General features: G+C 40.1%; 1 protein-coding gene across 1 annotated transcript in view; it reads right to left on the bottom strand.

Moving 5' to 3' along the window:
* Window positions 1–21,662, bottom strand: part of LOC146689133 (rho GTPase-activating protein 45-like) — a 108,252-nt gene extending 86,590 nt beyond the window's left edge. The window contains exons 1-3 of the mRNA XM_085437569.1: window positions 21,566–21,662; window positions 21,264–21,412; window positions 16,089–16,275 (exon numbers count right to left, since the gene is read on the bottom strand). Coding sequence (XP_085293695.1) covers window positions 16,089–16,275; window positions 21,264–21,412; window positions 21,566–21,662 — 433 coding nt within the window. The remainder of the gene's footprint in view (window positions 1–16,088; window positions 16,276–21,263; window positions 21,413–21,565) is intronic.

The raw sequence follows: 21,662 nt of genomic DNA, 5'->3' as shown, positions 1-21,662 counted from the left end.
GACTGATTTGAGAGTCTTGGTGGAGAAATAGAAAAGGTCAGAAAGATTTGTATTTTTTGTGATGAATGTATGCTGCTGGTGCAGGGCATATATGAGGACAGTGAAGCAGTGCTGGGATAAGTAGTAGGAATGACAGATAGGTTAATGTGGTGGTAGAATGACATCAGGGATCATCTCTGAGTATGGCGTTATTTTTGTGCCACTATTCGGAGCGCACGTAAAAACAAATTGAGCCATGTAAAAAAAATTTGCAGGTGCAAGTGTTGCATTTTGAGGAGAAATTTATTTTGAGCGAAGAAAAGCTACATTTGAGTGAACAAAATTCATTGCTGCGTGCAAAAAATGTATTTCAGTGTTTGCTATTATCCACACACACGCACAATAGCAGCCCCTCTCGCTCAGTTTTTGAATTTGCGCTTGCTCGCAATGTGTTGCTCGCGCTCTCAACATTTCTGCCCGTGCGCGTTCAACTCTTTCTGTACACCGTTATATTTGTGTCACAAAACCAGCCAATCACAGACTTGGATGCAAAAAAATCTGATTGGCTGCTTTGGTCTCCAATCAGCTCAAAATGACGAAATGCAATATCCCAGAATCCATTTTGTCCAAAACTCAAACGAGGCAGTGGCGGAGGAACACAGCGTGGCGGAGTTTGAAATATTACTCTTTCTGGGTCACAAAATAAACTTTTAAGATATTTTCATGCGAGAATGGTGCTGTGTAAACTTCAAATATCTGCTTGATTTGTCAAGACATCACATATTTGCATAAGTGCTCTAATGTTTTCGGCCACCACACCAGCCTTTTATGGCTAAGGGATAAAAAGACAAGATACCAAACTGGAAGTGATAGAATTAAAGATGCTCAGATTTTCACTGAAAGTGACCAGAATGGGCAGGATTAGAAATTAGTATATCAGAGGGACAGCTTAGATTAAGCTCCTTGGAGATAAGTTAGAGAGATAAGCTTTGGATGGTTTGGACCTATACAGAGGGAGGATAGTAGACAATAAAGGACGCTGAGTGTGAGAAAAAGAAGGTTCATGAATGTAGCCAAAGAGGACATACAGTGTTGATGCAACAGTGGAAGATACTAGGGATAAGGTGAGATAGAGGCAGATGATGCCGACCACTAAAGGGACTGGCTAAAAGAAGGAGAAGACATTTCAAGCAGGAAGAAATCAGCCTCAGGCATGTAATATATCTCCATGAACTGGCTGTCAGTTTTAGCCATGAAATGAAGTCTCCTTCCTCTCCACCCTGAAGAAAGAACTGTCCACTCTACACTTGGACACTGTGTAAACTCAGACCTGTGTCCTTAAACTCATCTAACTCCCCAAACACACACATTTGTTCTGTCTAATCAAACACCCTCACTTAGTGTGTTCTCATGTATTAAATGCTGGAAGGACTTTAAACACTTGGTGAGCATGGTAAGAGGTAACAAACACACAACACATCTACCTTACAGAGACCTAGGGTTGTTCTGTGTATACATATTGTGCTGAAATATAATTTGCATTTCCGCTAAGGGCATGGAGAAATGTCCCTCTTTTGAATGTAAACACAGTTACTTTAAAAGATGTGCCAGACACTTGAAAAGCTTCAAAAATATTTGTCAAACTTTGTCAACACGTCATCAGATGTATCAGGCTTATCTTTTAGCAGGGCAAGAATGCCGTGAACTGCTGCAGGTGAAGGAGAGCTGTGTGTTTTATCCCAACCTCTACAATGACACTATTCAGCATGCACTCAGGGAGTTAGCTTTTTCAGAAAGCAATACCACAGTTACCACAGACATTCAGTACAAGGGCACTGCATATAAGAAGGAACAGTTTCTTGTGTACAGAAATGACGAGTGTATGGAGTTTGGTGAACTTCTACTCATCTTGATTCAAAATGACACATCTGTGTATGTTCTAATGGATATCCACAAAGGCATCTTCATCTCAGAATACCATCTCTATTCTGTGACAAAGGACAGTCTTGGGTTACAGTGTATCAACATTAATGACCTGCCTGATTTCTATCCTTTGGTATCATACATTCTTGAAGGATACAGAGTCATTCCACTAAAGCATAGTATTGTGGCAAAATAATGTCCAACTAATAGCTCACTTCTCACTGTAAATAGTTTAACATTAATATATAAGTGTTACCTGATCCATACCCTGCTCCATCAAGTGTATGAACTGTATGTGATTTTCTGTGAAAGGGCCTCGCCCAAAACTGAGGAGGCAAATGGTCCGGATTGTTGTGACTGAGATGATGGAAAAATGCCCTCATGTAGGTAGAAAACATTCAATTGACGTTGCAAAAAAATGGTGGCAAAATATCCCAATTCTCTGCTAGATTTAATAGAGGGTGATATTGTTGGCGCAGGCTACCTTTCACTTGTCAAACAGTTGCAGAACAGAATTGAAAATGTAAGGCGCACTTCAACACCCAAAATAAGAAAAAGAAAACATCAGACTGACTCAGACCACACAGACGAGATCCCTTTAGAAGAAAGAGCAGCCATGCAGGATTTTGTTTTGTTTTCTTTGTGTGTGTGTGTGTGCGCGTGCGTGTGTGTGTGTGTGTGTGTGTGTTTTGTTAAATAAAATAACAGTCTGAATCCGGGTCCAAGCCTGACCGAGACTCAGGGCTAGACCAAGCGTCAGCTGACGTCTGACTACCTGTAACCTTTGTTTTGGATTTTAAAAATGCTAAAGTGTGACATATCACTGCAAAAGACACTCGTGAAGGGTGCCAATACTTTTGACCATGCATTGTTCACTTCCCCACAGCATTTTGGTTATACTTCGTCTTGAACGTGGTCATGGCCATGACTGTGTGTATATATATGTGTATATACTTAATTTTTACTTTGTACTTGTATTTTAACTGATCAATTATAAAAATGCTTAATAAACTTTTATATGATTTTTATTCTACAGGTGTTTCTTCTCCATAAACCCAGAAAAAGGAACCAAAGTAGAGAACAAAAACTCAAAGCGTCGTCTCAGTGTGAACCCTCGAGTCCTCACCCTGATTCAGGATCTCGCCGACCATGAGTGGCGCTACGCCTAAATTTTGACTCTCTGTTAGTGGACTGTTAGTTTTACTTTGTTAATTTTGTTCCACAATGTGTACTGAAACCTTTTACTGGTCGAATGCATGAAGCCAATTCATGAAGATGTTCTTGCTTTGAAGGAATGTTCTTTATAAAAATTAAAAAAAACAAAACATGCTGCTACTGCAGTGTTTCTAGACAACCCGTTCTCACTCCCAAAGCGTAACATTTTACGCTAGGTGACAAATCGTCACCATATTACGTTTTCGGCTACCCACCACGTTCCTAAATGACGACCTCGGAAAAAGAGGAAATATGAGAACCGTCTGGACTGAACCTACACATGTTCGCTCTTATTCTTCAAATCGCTTAGAAACACGCTATTTAACATCATTAAAGTCCTGGTTAAGGTCAGGAATAAGGTTATGGTCAGGGCTAGGGATAAGGTTAGGTTTAGGGCTGGAATACAGGGCTGGAACGTCTACTCCCGCGGGAGCGTCATTGCACTGGATTCCAGCCATAACCCGCCGCGTACCATAAGAACGCCGAAGGTCTCCTTTCGCGTTCCTCAGGAACGCCGTGGGACGTGACAAAACGTCGACATGTTACGCCTCGGGAGTGAGAACGCTCTGTTCTAGACCACATGTGTAGGTTTGTTTCACCACGTGGTTTTCCTGATGTGTTTTCTGACCAAGGCCATGGTTGTGGTGACAGCAGGGTGCGTGTTGCGTTGCATGGTGATTATGATCATTTTTGGAACAATATGTGTTTTTTGTTTTAAAGTCTTAACAGGTTATTTAACATGAACATGGTTCTTGCTTTGCAGGAATATTCCACAGCTTTTATAGCCTATATTTTGATTGAATTGTGTAGTTGCTGTGTGCCTTGCATATTGTGTTAGTTGGAAAAAATGCATCCACTTGCTGTCATTTGGCTAATCTGGCTGCAAAATAAATTTCCCAGAAGTGATATTTTTCTCTCTTGTGTTTTCTCAAGATTTTTGCATGTTTGGATGTGGGCGTAGCAGTAATAAATTTGCTGGTTTATGGTTAAAATTTTACATTAAAACATAAAATATACAGCATAGTAATAGATTTTATGTATAATATACAGAGCAGCTCCATTTAATATGCACAGTTTCACCGTTGTTCTACCATTTTAAATTAGTTTTTTGTTCGATATTTCCCTGTTAATTTTACAATTTATGGATCCACAATAAGCATTTATTACTTGTAAAAGATACAGGAAATAGTCTATTTATTACACATTAATGTGTGAAATTAACTTCTTTTTTCTGTAGACTTAACAGTTTTAATGTGAGTTTCATTCACTGTAAATCAATTTACATATTGCATCTGTAAAGCGATATACTGTGCTGCTGTATTTTTTACAGGAAATCCCTGGTAACCCCAGCTGCCAGCGTTTTCCTGTAAAAACAGCACTTTTTTTTTACAGTGTACTGCCAGGTTGAAGCCAGCAATGAAAGTACAGCTACATGTATTTTTCAATCTGAATGGTGTGGGAGATGGAGAACAACAAATAGTTTCTCTTTAAAGCAAAGGTAAATATTGGATTTTGTTAACTTCTATGAACATACATAGGATGGACTGCAGAAAGTAGAGTAGATAGTGCAGTACTGTTTGGCTGCCCATGTGGTCATGTCCCAGTACCTCTCAAGTCACATGAAAACTATGAATAAAGAATTAGATCTAAGAGGTTTCATATCCAACTTTTTCTAGAATATTATCTGTTTAGATTACCCAAAGGTACAAAAAAAAAGTGTAATTCCAAAATGTACAAGACTCAGTTTCAAAAGTAACATCTCACTGCTTCTGAAAATTGCCCCATTTATCATGTAGCTTAAACAGAACAACTCAAACACCTTTGTTTGCTGTGACTCAGTAATTGTTAGAAGTTTAATCCCAAAAGTGTTGGTTCTGTTCATCTGGATGGAGCATTTTGAGTGGGAGAAACATTTCATGACTCAGCTGATTGCAGGTGTCCCCAACCTTATGTTGTATGTACTGTTATATCCCTATGGGTTAAGAATGGGATGTCGCTTAAGTTCATATTCATGTGAAGGCAGATAAGTGAATACTTTTGAAAGTATAGTGTATGTCACTATTTGTGGAAAGAAAATTCCCTACTTTTGTTGACTTTCACAGTTAATCACTGTGTTATCACAAAACAGATGCATGTAACTGGCAGCTTGACAACATTCAGTTAGAAAATTACTGATAGCAGACTGACTCCATGTTGCTGCCACTTTATGTCCATCTTAATGGGCATAAAGTGACTTTGAAGATGGCAGCTGACTGCTAGTGGTTGTAGACCGAGTCCCCATCTTTGGAGCAACTATTTCAAAGGCAACCAAATCTCAGGTTCATTGTAGGTCATATAGTAATTTTGGTCATGAGTGGAGGTGATTGGTCTCCAACTGCAGTTTTTCCTAGTGTGACTGTCATTTGAAAACAAAAAACAAAACAAGCCTAGATCTGATTAACTGTCTGATATGAACCACTGAATGCGTGACTCATTAACTTTATTGCATTACAGTTGAGTTTGGATGCTGCAAAGTGAACTGATATAGTATGAAGGTCATGCTAGTATTTTGCTGTTTAAGGCTTTTTTTTGTACTGTCCATTTAACTCTGTATCTCACTAATGGGAGTGAAGTGTGAGGAGGGAGTGAAGTATTCACTTTGCTCATTAACCTTTAAGATCAGGGAGCAGTTTTTGGTGTCCTGCTGTTGCCTGCTGACTAATGACTGCTAAGAAAACCTTTTCAGCGTTGCCAGTTAAGTTCCTATTTGATTATCAGAGTCGTAATGGGGGGACTGGAGGCTATCTCAGCTACATAGGGCGAGAGGCAGGGTTCACAATGGACAGATTGCCAATCTGATGCAGGGCTAACACAGAGACAGACAAGCATTCACACTCATATTCACTTTTTTCACTGTTAAAGTTTCAAGAAAAATAAAGGACAAAATAAACAATACACACTGACAAATGTAGAAAAACAGATATTAGTCACAGACTGCTCTAAAATATTCTGTTGCTGAATGTTAATAAAATTCTAACGTTGAGTATCAATAATAAATGAAGAAAAGATGCACTGTGTGAATAATGCATTGTAATAGCCTTTGGAAGTTGCTCATTAATATTACTGCTGTAACTTGGAGCTGTTTTAATGCCATGCATCAAATGCTGAAATGCATTACTGCCCCAGCTTAAATTATTTTTTACAACACCCCCAGTTACTGAAATTGAAGCAGTCAAATGAGCTGTTCCCCATTTTATCAAGACATTTTAGGGGTATTCAAATGCAGAGAGGAAGAGAAGGCCATAAAATTGTGTGTGATTTTATAGGCTTCCATAAACATGCTGAGAATGGGGAGGATATAAGAGAGAAAGCAGGTCAGAACAATTTGCATGCCTTCATTGGGTTTTAAACATAAAAGCTGGTCATGAGTCGCTGCACATGGTTCAGGGAGGAGCAAGATTTACAGGTGAAGGTTTGGCTCATGACAGCATGGAATACACTCTCTAATACTGACCCTGTATAGAAAACTGGAAGGGCATTTTTTTCTTTATAAAAATGTAATTAAAGCTATTAACCTCAAAATGACAGCAAAACTAAAGAAGTTGATACATTTTCATTAGACGATGTATATGCAAGTCATTGAATTCAGCATTTAAAGAAAGCACTATTACTTAAATTTAAGAGATTAAAACACTAGAAGCACCAAGGGGTTCATTTTTATTTATTTATTTTTCATTTTCATTTGCATTTTAAAAATCCTGCAGCTCTGTAAATTAAAACCATATACATTTAGGGGCTTATTAATCAAATACTAAATTTGGGGATGTGTGGGATCAAAAGAAAAAAACAGTTGACCACTTTTACGTAAAACCACAGAGGACGTCATTCTGACCCACAGAAATGTATGAATGTAAACTCAATACAGGGGCCCACTGGATTGTTTGCATACAATTTAACATTTTATCCATCCATCCATCCATCTTCATCCGCTTTATCCGGGGCCGGGTTGCGGGGGCAGCAGCCTAAGCAAAGAGGCCCAGACCTCCCTCTCCCCAGCCACCTCCTCCAGCTTCTCCGGGGGAATACCAAGGCGTTCCCAGGCCAGCCGAGAGATATAATCTCTCCAGCGTGTCCTGGGTCTGCCCCGGGGCCTCCTCCCCCTCATTTTATTATTTTCGATTTTATTTTATTTGTACAGTGCCTCATCACAACAACAGTTGCCTCAAGGTGCTTTATATTGTAAGGTAGAGCCTACAATAATACAACAGAGAAAACCCCAACAATTATATGACTCCCTATGTAAAAGCGCTTTGGCGACTGTGGGAAGGAAAAACTCCCCTTTAACAGGAAGAAACCTCCAGGAAAAACTAGGCTCAGGAAGGGGTGGTCATCTGCTATGACCTGTTCGAGTGAGGGGACGAAGGGAGAACAAAAGACATCGTGTGGAAGAGAGCCAAAAATTAACATTAACATGAAGGCTGCTGTAGCATATGCCAAAGCTAGCTGATAAATAAACATTGAAGACTGTAGTTAGATAAAAGATGAATAATTGCTCCTTGGACGAAATGGGATTTTGAACCAGAGCACAGCAGGTCAGACTGATGATTTTTTAACATGTTTAAAATAAAGATTCAATTCAATTCAATTCAATTCAATTGGCGACTGAATACGTGGAAAACCAGCAAAACCTGCCTTGTCTGAGCAGCAACGGAAACCTAGCTGACAGAGTCCAGATTATGGAGAACCAATCAGGGCCAATAAAGAGTGAAATCCAGAGTAGAAAAGGCCAGTTGAACAGTTTAAGGCCTGAAAAGCAGAGCTGAGGAGGTGAAGCTATGGACTTAATTGAAGCAGTGTGGCGCTGTGAAACAGGCTTTGACTGTTCTACTTTCACAATAATTATTTCAAATGTATTTCTTCCCAGCTTCTCAGCAGCATTCGATACTGTCGACCATAATATCCTATTAGAGCGATTAGAACATGCTGTAGGTATTACAGGTACTGCATTGCAGTGGTTTGCATCATATCTATCTAATAGACTCCAATTTGTGCATGTAAATGGAGAGTCCTCTTCACACACTAAGGTTAATTATGGAGTTCCACAGGGTTCAGTGCTAGGACCAATTCTGTTTACATTATACATGCTTCCCTTAGGCAGCATCATTAGAAGACATAGCATACATTTTCACTGCTATGCTGATGACACCCAGCTCTATCTGTCCATGAAGCCAGAAAACACACACCAATTAGTTAAACTGCAAGAATGTCTTAAAGACATAAAGACCTGGATGACCGCTAACTTTCTGCTTCTTAATTCAGATAAAACTGAGGTTATTGTACTCGGCCCTGAAAATCTTAGAAATATGGTATCTAACCAGATTCTTACTCTGGATGGCATTACCTTGGCCTCCAGTAACACTGTGAGGAACCTTGGAGTCATTTTTGACCAGGACATGTCCTTCAGCGCACATATTAAACAAATATATAAGACTGCTTTCTTCCATTTGCGCAACATCTTTAAAATTAGAAATATCCTGTCTCAGAGTGACGCTGAAAAACTAGTTCATGCATTTATTACTTCCAGGCTGGACTACTGTAATTCATTATTATCAGGATGTCCAAAAAACTCACTGAAAAGCCTTCAGCTAATCCAAAATGCTGCAGCAAGAGTCCTGACAGGGACTAGAAAGAGAGAGCATATTTCTCCTGTTTTGGCTTCCCTTCATTGGCTTCCTGTTAAATCCAGAATTGAATTCAAAATCCTGCTCCTCACATACAAGGGCTTAAATAATCAGGCCCCATCATATCTTAATGACCTTGTAGTACCATATCACCCTATTAGAGCACTTCGCTCTCGCTCTGCAGGCCTACTTGTTGTTCCTAGAGTATTTAAAGTAGAATGGGAGGGAGAGCCTCTGGTCTATCATGGTTCTTTGCTTGGGGAAGAGAAGATTATTGAGCAAACAAAGTAATTCTAAGCCCAATTAGATACCGAGTAAAATAAAAGCTTATTGACAACAGTTTCCCTGGGACACCATTTTCCTAGCCTCACTGAGCCATGAGCAGCTCCATCTCTGTGATTGTAGGGCTTTGCAGACTGCTTCTGTGTAGCTTCATGAAGCTTATGTGTAAGTTGTAGGAAGAAGATCTGCAATCACTCAACTGTTTGCTTTTCCTGTATGATCAGGCTGTTAGTTCTTATTCTTTATATCACTTCCTCTTTCTCACACTGTCAAAATCATTGACATCATCATTCCACTCCAATCATTTCCTTGCCAGCTTTTTATGAGCCAGCCTGCTCCTGTTCTGTGTGCTTTAAATTTTAGCACTGTTCTGTCATTCAGTAAAATACCCACAGTTAAAGTACTCACAGTACTTCTGCTCTAAAAAAAAGAAAAGAAATATTGGTTGAACAATTTCAGGAGCTGCACGTACAGTATAATAATCAACCTACCTCCTGGAAGACTGGACTCTCGTGCTGATTGTCTATTTGCACAATATCAGAAGATCAAATGATCTCAGTCCCAGCCCACATTAGCTGATGGCTCACCTGATGCCTTCTACATATCTACTTGTCAAAAGACAAGATGAAAAGGAAGCCAAACCCTGTGAATAAAACCTTTTATGAGACCCACATCTGAATCGATGGTCGCAGTTGAGTGGGGCTGACTAGATACACACCGACATTACACATTCTGACATACTGACCAAGGGCCAAAGGAGAAGACAATAGTAACTTTCAAACTGTCTACTCCTCAAAGAGTTAAGATGCTGATCATTTCAGCACAACTCTCATGCAGCACTACATCATATCCCATTCAATGGGTGGATGGAGATGGAGCTAACTAATGCACTACAACAAATTAAAAATTCAAACAAAGCATCACTGTGTTGCCTAAAAGGTGTATTTTTTTTCTCAAACTAAAGAGTTACAGGCTGAGATAAATTCGCTCCCTCGCCAGTAAAAATAAATACTTCTTAAAAAGATTTGTTGAAATGTGTTTCCTGAAACCAGTTTTGTGAACAACAGCCAGCTTCAGCATACAAAACTTCAATTCAATAGGAATCAACTTGCTTTATATAACCAAATCACAACAACTGACTCAAGGCACTTTATATTCTAAGGTAAACACCCTACAGTAATACAGAGAGACTCCAACAATAAATACACTAGGAACCACAAGTAAACCAGTAATTTGAGAATGCAGTGCTCTACAACAAATGATAATGAACTATGAAAATACAGTCCCACATAGGAAAATTGGTATGGTCCGGATCTGGCCCACGCAGTGTGATTACACATGGCCACATACCGCAAAAAATGACGGCCCTTTGGTGGCCCAGATCTGGTTTGCCAGATGTGCGAAGGACCACCGGTGTGTCTGCAACTGGCCTTGTGTTGGCCCATGTGTGGTCCACATCTGGCAAACCAGATCTGGGCCACCAAAGGGCCGTCATTGTTTGTGGTATGTGGGCCATGTGTAAGGTGTGTGCAGCCACGGGCCAGTTGCAGACACACTGCTGGCCCTGAGCTGGCCCAGAACAGTTTCAGCTCTGGCTCCAGATGTCAGCCTAATGAGTACTTTAATCAAGCCATGTAATAAGAACATGTGCATAATACTGCAAAAGTAAGATGACAAAACTGCTCAGACAGAGAATTAACTGATTCTTGCATAGGGCTTTTGTACTCTCCCAGATTACTCAATACAATATGCCACATTCCCCCAATCACACACTTTCTCTAAACTGAGTGCTTCCTAATTACATTCATACTTGACATGCAGACAGGTGGAGCCAGGGATCACACCACTAACCTTCTGATCAGCAGGTGACCTGCTCTACCTCCTGAGCCACAGCCACTTAGTGGTAAACTTGAGTAAACCCTCACTAGGTTTTGGATAAAGTGTACACTCACAAACCTGTCAAACCTGCGTTTGAAACATTAGCCACCATAGCAGTATAGTATTGTAACATGGCATTTGGGTCTTCTAACTAAAGTAGGAAAATAGGAACATAAATAGTGCCATCATTGCCAGACCTGGCCCACATCTGGTTGACATACACCCTGCCATGACACCAGTCAGTCAGAAGTGCCAGCTTGATACCAGAACCGGGCCAGACCTGCTTGCTATGCGGGGGTGTTTCTCTCTATGAACCTTCAAAGTTTTTCTTAGATCTTGCTGTGGTGATGAAACTGAGGGTGTGAGGGTGTTGTGTCAAATTTGCTCTACTTGACCAAATTCTTCTGATCAAAGCCTCTGAACAAACTGACGATGTCTAATCTTCTAGTTTGCATCTAACTGCATCCCTCATTTACATAAGAGAGGAACAGAGCATAGGATGCTATAGGGCTCATCTACAGATAAGACATGAGCTGCCTTATCACAGCAGAGGAGAGTGCAGCATGTGATTACGTCTGTGAGCTCCAGAGTGAACTCTGATGACCTCAACGGTTTTTTCTTATCTCTTGTCTCTATTTGTCATAATAATGTTCCCATCCCTCCCCTTCAGGAAAAATGGAAAATGTACACACACCTCTTAAAAAGACATCAGTTCTTAATGGGAAAAAAAATCATGCTGGAGATCTATACTCATAAGGGACTGCGTAATATGTTATGAACAAAAGGATGTTTGATGGGAATGAGAATGACCAACATACAGAGCGATGAATTCAGAAACACCCCAAAAATCAAAGTGAAGAAATATAAAGCAGCAGATTAGTCTCTTTTGCCAAAAATTCATTGCATCAAATCAAAACTGTATATTTGTATAGCCACTCCCCCCAAACTGCTTGTGTTCTAAACATAATGTCCTAGAGGTGTTCTATTGGATTTAGGTCAAGCAATTGTTTCTGCGTGTGTTTGCATGTGTGTGTGTGTGTGTGTGTGTGTGTGTGTGTGTGTGTGTGTGTGTGTGTGTGTGTGTGTGTGTGTGTGAAGGGGTGGTGGGCAATCGGTGGTATCAATTCCTTCATCCTCCGGGATGTGTCTCCTTACTCTCACAGCTGTCGCACACCGCCGTGCACTATAGGGTCTAACAGTGAGTCCAAGAATTTCATCCCAATTCCCAAGCGTCAGGGTGCCACTGTCTAGCCTGTAAAGGTCTGTGCTCATGGATATTCCTCCCCAGACCTTCACTAACCCACCACCATTCAGGTAATGCTGAAGGATGTTACAGGCACCATATCATCATCATTGATCGTTGTAAAGAGCAGGGGTAGATGGACATGACCAACACATTTACAGGTACTCAAGACGAGAACAACATGAATGTTACTTTTGTAAGACTAAGACTCATAAAAGAATCAGCAAGCAGACAATTAAAAGCAGCCAGGAGTCAGCAGAGGAAGGCAAGGAGAAACCATTGTTTTGCATCTGACCTGTTTAGCAAATAAAAAGCCATAAACACAGCAGATCTGAACAAACTATGCATCAGACAGCCAAGACTAAAATGGAGCTAACCACCCAACCCTCTATAAAACAAAGCCTGCAGGGCTCATAATAGCTTTTTTATGTAGGGCAGATCTGTTTCCCAGTGCTTTTCAGATTTTTAGGCTCAAGTCCCTGTAGTCCTCATTATTGCATGTTTGTGCTCAATCCTAAATAAACCATAAAAAAAAATCCACTTATACTGGATACACATAGCGAGCACATTAGTTCTAAGTATTAAGTCAGTCTTCTATCTGGAATCAGAGTCAGGGAATGAATCACCAAATGCAAAGTAGTGCATGTATGCAATGATGAATGTAGGATGGAGAAGTAATCATAATTAATCATAGGTAGCATAACATAGCATGACCATTAAAATAAGGCCTCAACTAATGGAAAACTAAAAACAGTTGTAACTGTCCAAAATATGTTCATAGGAATTAATCGGTTATCTAACAAAATAAAAGATGCAGAAAACTTCAATGAAATCATATTAGCTTCCAGAAAATGCATTCCATCACGACTAACACACTTTATCAAGTATTCACATAGCTGACAGAGAAAGAGAAGCTACTTGGGTCTGGTAGAATTTACACAGAACAGGTTTAAGACAAGTCTAGCTGGACTACAGCTGAAGGATCAAGTTCAGCAAAAAATCTGAACAAATGCAACCCAGTCTAATGGAATGAATATATAGAATTAGTTGAAAATGAGGTTACTGCTAACAAAAATACAAAATATATTTTCCTGCTCATATGCAATGCATTGTGAAATAATAGAGGTTATTAACACCACTGCACTATGCAGTCTGGACCTACACTTGCTCAATGCCATTTTTACAGTTCATTACAAACAAATGATTTGCAAGCTTACACACAGTAGCACTTAACAAATGACTGTTTTTTGCAAACTGCTGATAAATGTTTAGGTCTTACACGATTCTTATATGTGCATGCATGCAGGACGCATGCTTGCAGTAGTAACAAATAACATCAGTAACATCATGCAACTATAATTATCTGGACGAAAGTTTTAGTGTTTTGTAAAACTGTTGAAGAATCATATATGACCCACTAGCAACCTCTCACCCTGAGCCTTAGAAACACAAGATGTGAAAACTGAAAGTAACCTTCCCATTTGATGGTTTGATGGTTGCTTTTCTGGCCTTAAATTGAACCAGCAGGAACCTAAAACTACCCAGTTTTCCCTACTCAAGGGATTATCAAGAACATGAGTCCAAACAAAGGATAGGCATTTTAATCAACATTACTTTCAGATCATTCCCAACTGTAAATTGTCTTCCAATCTATGCAGAGTTTTAAATAGAGGTTCTTTTGGTTTATTTTTTTTGAAAGACTTTAACACAAGACTTTGATGGCTGCAGTAGTATTTGATTTTGTATATTTTGTCTTTGTTTGTACTGTGGCATCTAATTTCACTATGCCAAACATACTTTACCAGTCCAACATCTACTATTTCGTACCACATTTTTCTTCTATATCTGTTCTTTAAAAATGTTTGCCAAAACCTCATTGCCAATTTAGCGCTACAGGTTAAAGTGGGATTTGGTGTGGTGCAGTGATGCAGAGGGTTGAAATGACTCACTCAAAAACAAGACAGGCTATAATCAGCTGGCCTGTACTGTTCCTGTGGCTTTGAGTTTGACTTCTCTTTATCAATTTAGCCAGTTGAATTCTACAAAAAAGCAGATTCTACTTAGGCTATAACTGGACAAGAATGAGCAGGATAAACGATATCTGTAGAGTTTTAAAGTATACGTTGGTTTTCTCCTAAAGCAATACCAAGCTGCAGCAAACAAAAACCCTCTTGATGTTTTTCTATAAATGATCACTCTCTCCACTTTCACCCCTGGTTAGCCCCTTTTGGGTCTTGTAGTGTCAACCAAATCCAAACACTACCCATGTGTGGTGGTATCATTGGCAACCTTGTTAATAAAACTGAGAAAGTGGTCTGGTTTTTTTCTTTGCTTGAGCTCTGTTATATTACGTTCGAACTGATAAGCCAATAAAAAGATTTCAACAGAAAACCCAAGGATCAAGTTGATCTCATCGATGCAAACTCAAACTGAACTTACCAAAAGCAGCAGCTCCTCCAGGAGGCTGAGGTCCCACCATTGTCTGTTTCCCCCCTGGAGTTGGGGGTACAGGTCAGGACCAGGATTTATCCACAGCAGGGCCAACTGTGACCACCCCAACATACTCTACAAATGTCCCTGGAAAGTTTCCCTTCTCCTTGGTCCTCTCATTAATCCCATGCAACCAACCTTTGGGACTCCGCTCATCCCCCTCCTGGTACTCCAGCCCCACTGCTGTCATCAGTGTGGCCTTCAGAACAGTGAGCAGGTTGCCTGGCTGGAGACTGATATCATCCCCATGCTCACGCTCATATTCAAAAAGCGCCCGGTACTGGAAGCTGTGAGATGCCATAGCAACAAGAGTTCACAGGAAGGTACAAAGCTAAACCTATTGATGTCACCTGAGATTTTTTTGTATTAAAAGTGAAATTAAATAGTACTAAATGAAAACTCAGTTAATTCAGAATACCTGAGGTGAAAATGGTTCTCGCTCTAAACCTGGGATTCATGGGATGCCACCTGAGATTTGCTCTGCCATGCTCACTGAGATGAACCAATTGAAATACATCTGTTCAAAATCCTATCCCTGAGGTGCAATTAGACCCATAACCCCTTAAAGAAAAGGTCCAAAGTTCTTTATCCAAAACTTCCTCAATTGTGGTGAACTGAACAGTCGGCTGGTCTTTCCTGATTTGGATATCCACACAGTTCCTTAAAAATCCACAGTAATTCACCTGTCAGTCACAGGGACCCAGTCTGAGGCTTGCGTGCTTTTACAATCCAAATATTCAGAAAGGCAGATTACCCAACACACAGTGTCTGTGATTTGAAAAGACAAAAGACAAGATTGTTTCGGGACACCAGGCAGTCTGGAAACTGAAGGGTGTCCAACTTTTGCCAGACCTTTAGATGAAATCCCAGAGTGTAGATATTTTCTCCTGATGGTAATCAGTCTACTTGGAAGCCACACACATATACACACTCACACACATACACACACACCTGAGGAAATCCACTGCACTGCAGAATTTGGCTTTCTTTACAGAGTGCCTCTGTGTGCACTCTTCTATATGAGATCCTGCTGCCTCTACTTTCTTGTCTGCGTAACCATCTGACGCAGACTGACACTCCTACAAACTTAAAATGGAGTTAGATTGTCAACAAATGTACTGTTTTTAATCCAGCATGTTAGAATTTTAAACCAAGAATATATTGACACATGTTTTTTGCACTAGAGAAATAATAATAAAAAAAATTACAATATCTGCCTGAGGGTCAGTTTGAATAAATAAAAAATAATCAAAATGTAATAATATTTTAAATAAAACGCATATCTCACACCATTCTGTTTGCAGGCTGATGAACCCTAAATATTACCAGTTACAAGAAGCATGACTAGGCGAATATGAAGTTCGCCATGCTCTAGTCTGCCCTGCTGTCGGCTTCCCACAAACACGCCCCAAACTCACCACTGAAACTGCACAGAGGAACTCTCCCCTTCCACTGATGGCTCGGTGCGCGAACTGTTAAGCTTCGCCAGTACCTGAAAACCCACAGAGCGACCCAAATAATCAAAGCCCCGACTGAAGGATAAGTTGATGGCGTTGGCTGGTCAGAAGACAGGCAGCCTGCTCTGTGTCGTAGAGAGCGGCAGTGCTGATGTCAGTAAAGCCCTCCTCCGCCTTGTAAAATATGCCAGTGAGCGGCCGAGACGGGACGGGTCGGTGCGGCGCACAGACGCAGCAACTGCAGCAAAATAACGAATCCCATATAGGTTTTGTTTTGTTTTTTTGTTTTTTGTTTTTTTTTGCGTCTGTCATTATAATGTTACTGAGAGTTAAGATTAGATGGGAATTGTGGAGATGCCAAAAAGCATGAATTATGTAACAACTGTGGGACGTCCAGTGCGAGTCTGCAGGTGTCCGAATGCCGAGTTCGCATTTTAGGAATGAATGAATAAGTAAAACAGAAGATAGAGGCATGCGTGATGGAGAACGGCAGCGCAGCTTTGTTTGTAGTCTGATGCACAAATGACGCAGCAACAGAGAGCCAGAGATTGCTGCGTCATCAGGTGCGCACATTTCCAGGGTAGAGATGGAGAGCACTCCATACTGCAAAAAGACAGATTATTCCTGCAGAGGTCAGCAAAATAGGACGATAGAAAAGTGCGTGTGTGTGTGTGTGTATATGTATGTTATGCACACATGCAAACACACGTGCACATATGTATGGTTGATTTTAAAAACTGGTTTAGTTTTGCCATTTTACCTGCTTTGTTCTTGGGGTTTGGTTTTGGGTGGGATAGTGCATTTGATATATTCTACTTGCCTCTATCCCGTTCTGAGACGATGTTTAAAAGGAGATATAAAGTAAATCTATTCTTTAACCATGAGAACGGTTTAACCATGAGGCGGAACACCTTGAAGTATTCCTTCCACTACCAAGTATGTCCTCACCGTGTCCAATCAGTGCGTGCACCACTGCCTTTCCCTACTTTTTCACCTGATAGTTTTCCAGATTCAGAACAAGAATGAGAATGAGAGGCAGTCCAAAAGTCTTGTTCCATGGCATAGCCAAACTACATATTTATTTAATATGCACATTGAAGTTCACATCCTGGTCAAAAATGACTCTATATAAATACAATATAAATATATATATAAACAAATCTTGAGTAAGCATCTGGTTAGACCATACTGCTAAGATTTTTAGGGCTGAAAATAATAACCACAGTTTTATCTAAATTTAGACGCAGGAAATTTAGGGCTTATCCAGGTCTTTATATCTTTAACCTTCTGGAGTCGTCAGACAGGCCAGCGTGTCCGTGACAGATTTAAGATGATGTAGCAGCAAGATGCAGCCTTCATGAGTCTTCACTTCAACTCTAAAGTGCGGACTTGAAACTATGCCAAGTAAAACTAGAGAAATGATATATAATTTGCGCCATGGTTTTTACTGCATACTGTTGTCTAAAGTGGATGAAGCATTCCAAGCAGAAAGTGCTGGCGAGCAAACAAAAAAAAAGCCCCAGGACAAACAATCAAAGAATTATATGGCAAAAACAGTCTATGAAAAACCCTGGAGGTGGCTTTTGTTTTATTGCCATGTAGAAAGATGGAATGAAATGTTGCTGCATATGTATATGCTAATTAAGTGACCACTCCTATACCATAACATCTCCTCCTCCATGCTTCCTTTCCTCTGTGATTACAATTTAAATGAGCTTTGGCCAATAGAAGATGGCTCATCAGAATCATCAGAATCAGAATCAGAATACTTTATTGATCCCTGGGGGAAATTATTTTTTGTTACAGTGCTCCACTTTAAACCAACATTAAGACAAGACAGACAATACGCTAACTAAGAATAGTACAATATATACATACATACATACATAAGTCACTTATAAATAAATATTTGGAAAAGAAACATGTGTAGTTGTAGCAGCAAACAGTGTGTTAAGTGGATGCGTTCACTAGGAATGGGAATCTACTGGACTACTGGACTACCAAGTAATCCAATTTCTTGGAATTGTTAGCCTGCCTGCCTCTTATCAGTTTTTGCACTCGCATTACAACCTGCTGATTTCAGTTCGCGTGTCAGAGGACGAAATAGTAACGCAGTCTAAAGTTTGGATATGGACAGTTATCTGTATTACACAAAAGGACGAGATAAATGGTAAAGTTGAAAACTGCTTCCAGGGCAGAAACAATTGCATTATGCTGCTAACACAACTTCGGTTCTTTGCAAGCATCTGCCCAAACAGCATGCTAACACTAAGATAGCCAAGAACCCAGAGTGAACGCCGAGTAAATGCCGAGTGGCTGAGTTGCCGCCCAGCAGCCAGACTCTGAACTTCAACAGGTAACAAGCAGATTCTACCTGTTCAAGTAGAATTACTGTGGCAATCGGGTTTTTTTTTTGTGTGTGTGGAGTGTAGTTTTCAACTTTACTTTGCATGGTCAGCTTTGTATTCTACTAAGAGAAAGATTTTAGAAATGCATGTCCTCACTAGAGATTTGTGTTGGTGTGTGGAGTAGTAGCCTTAGGTTATATTGTTAAAATGTGGTTATGAGACAGTGTTTCAGCTATTTTACAGAGTAACATAAAAGTAATTTAACGAGTAGTGTAACAAATTACTTTTCCTGTGAGTAATTAAGTAATGTACTGCATTACTTTTGAGAAAAGTGCTCTCTGTAATATGTTCAATAATGACTTTTTGCACTTTTTGAGTAACAACTCCAACACTGATTACAAATAAGAGGGTAAATATCAACAAATATCGACAAACATGCAAAAACATTTGACCCACAGTATGCAATTAATTTGCATGAATGTAATTTATTTATTGCTGCTTGGCAATAAATTCTCTCAAAACGGAGCCAATGAGAACCCAATGACAATCAATAAGAGAATCGATAAGGAATTGAAATGATAAGCATTATTGTTAATGGAATTCCAATCCCTAATGTTCACACATGGTTTCTTTTGTCATGGTCCTTCTGTCCTTGAAGTATCTCCAGCAAAATCTCTGCTGACAAACTCCAGGTGGGCCGTTTCGCCTTTTACTGAGGAGTGTCTTCTCTCTGGTCACTATAATATACAGGCCTGATCGGTGGAGGGCTACAGAAGTGGTTGTCTATCTTGACAGTTCTCGTCTCTCCATATACACACACACTCAATGTATACATAAATGTGTCTGTTATACCTTCAGATGGGTTACATGCATCATATCGACAGATGACTATCAAGACTAAATTCAAAACTCATAAAAACATGAAAACTCATTTCATGGCATCATCTGATTCATATTTGTGACATTTATTCAGAACTAAAAATGGAAAACGACAGAACTGATTAATACCCTCACAGAGAAAAACCCAAGATTATACAAGCATTTAATCTCTTATATCTCAGTGCTTGGATGAGGGTCTTTTTGTGGCTGTTAAGCGTATCCCTTCTTCTTTTTCTTCTTTCTCATACACACAAGCCAATCAGTAGGAAGATAATTTTTATGAGAACAAAGCCGGATTCCCCGAGTGAAGATAGTGGCTAGTTGCCCTGGATTAAATTTGACAGATTATATAAGCATGATATTACATGCTTATGTAATAAGAAAGGTTTTTTTGCCCATTGGCGGCTGAGCTTTACTGAGTGAAGGATGATTATTTTAACTGGTCTGGTGATTAATTTGCTTTTGAGTCTGTGTAAAGACAGGGAAAGTGTAATTGCAGTCCAAGGTCTTGAAAAATGGAGTTAAGCCCATGATCTCTCACCCTTGATAAACATGTTTCTAGGTTTAAGAACTTATTCAGTGGGCAGGCTGGAGGGTAATGCATTGCTTGTTTAGCAAGGTTGACAATGTAATGAGAGAATTGGAAAATATCTTGTTTCATTTCATTTGTGATGTGAAGACTTGCCTTCTGCCATGTGTAGGCTGGAAATCATTAAACACTCTGACTACTGAGTGGAGAGATAGACAACAGCATACTTCAAAAATTGTGGGCGTATGGTTCATTTTGCAATCAGGGCAGATGGAACACTTAGCTTTATTTCCTCCCAAGCCCGCCTCTCTGGCACTGTTATTCGAGACTCCACCTCCATGTGATTTACAGGATGCACCCAGACCTGCAGAAGTGAATTATGCTGAAGAGCTCTTTGAGGAAACTGTAAACAACATCAAAATCACCACTATCCATCTGCTGAGGATTGCTTGGCAGAAGTATCCTAAGCATTATGTTATGGCTTTTAAAACAAATCATCCAAATGAGTTACAAAATAACTGCAGTTTGAGCTCCCCTAAATTTTTCTAAGCAGATCAGGGTGATGAGCTAATGACAATACTAGACCGATCAATTTATCCTTACCATCTGGCTCTTTCTGTGGTCATACAACATCTGGATGGTGGACGCCAGACTCAGTAGTATTGTAAAATTCTTTGATTTGAAACAATAAATAAACATTAGAGAAAAACCACAGCACCACCTTCGCCCTGTGGCATTTTTAGAAGGGTTATGAACAAACCAACACAAATTATTTATTTGCTGAAGAAAACCAGAGCTACAGCATTTAATTATTGAGTAAAAGAAAACCAAACCCTGTCAAGTGGGAATTGTTGAATTCCAGTATCTACTGGTTGTTTTTGTTCTTCCTTGCATAAAAAAACAGATACTGGTCCAGATACCAGGACCAGTATCTGCTTTTGAATCTACTAAAGCCCTGTCCAACTCTCCTAGTCGTACTGTCTATCTCTTGGAATCTCCTCCATGCTCTTGAAACTGTACTGGGAGACACAGAAAATCTTCTGGCCATGGTGTTAATGTACCATTCAGGAGGGGTTGGACTAGCTTTGCAACCTTTGTGTGGTCTGGGTATCACCTCATGCTAGGAGTAGTGACGTGGACCCTGCCAAATGCAAAACTAGTGGGAACAAGTATTTTGAAAAGATGAGGAGGAGGAAAAAAATATCTATGGCCTCCACATATAAAAACCTATTTTGAGGTTGTCTTGTTGTTGCCCCTTTAGTGCACCTAGTGTTAATTTTTTTTTAACACTAAAGCAGATAAAATTGATTAACAACCCCCTCTACTGCTTAACTGACCAGATCAAAATCACAGCACAGTCAACTCCAACGTAGCTCCAACGTTATTGTGGATCACTTCAAAAATTTGTTGCAGCATGCTTGATGCAAGCATTTCCATGAGGTGAGTGGGAACATTTCTCCAAGTGGTGAAGATGGCCACACGAAGGGCATCTACTGTCTGGAACTGTTGTCCATTTTTGTAAACTTCCCCTGCCATCCATCCCCAAAGGTTCTCAATTGGATTCAGATCAGGGGAACACGCAGGATGGTCCAGACAAGTGATGTTATTCTCCTGGAAGAAGTCCCTTGTCCTGTGGGCATTATGTGTTGTAGCGTTGGTCTATTGAAAAACCCAGTCGTTACCACATGGACGAGGGCCCTCAGTCGTGAGTGATGCTCTCTGCAACATCTGGACATAGCCAGTGGCCATTTGATGCCCCTGCACCTCCTGAAGCTCCAT

The sequence above is a fragment of the Copadichromis virginalis genome, linkage group LG17 (assembly GCF_057382275.1).
Source record: "Copadichromis virginalis isolate Kocher_CV1m ecotype Utaka linkage group LG17, C_Virginalis_male_GT1.1, whole genome shotgun sequence".
Taxonomy (NCBI): domain Eukaryota; kingdom Metazoa; phylum Chordata; class Actinopteri; order Cichliformes; family Cichlidae; genus Copadichromis; species Copadichromis virginalis.
The sequence above is the reverse complement of the archived record's forward strand: the minus strand, read 5'-3'. Positions and strand labels throughout refer to the sequence as shown.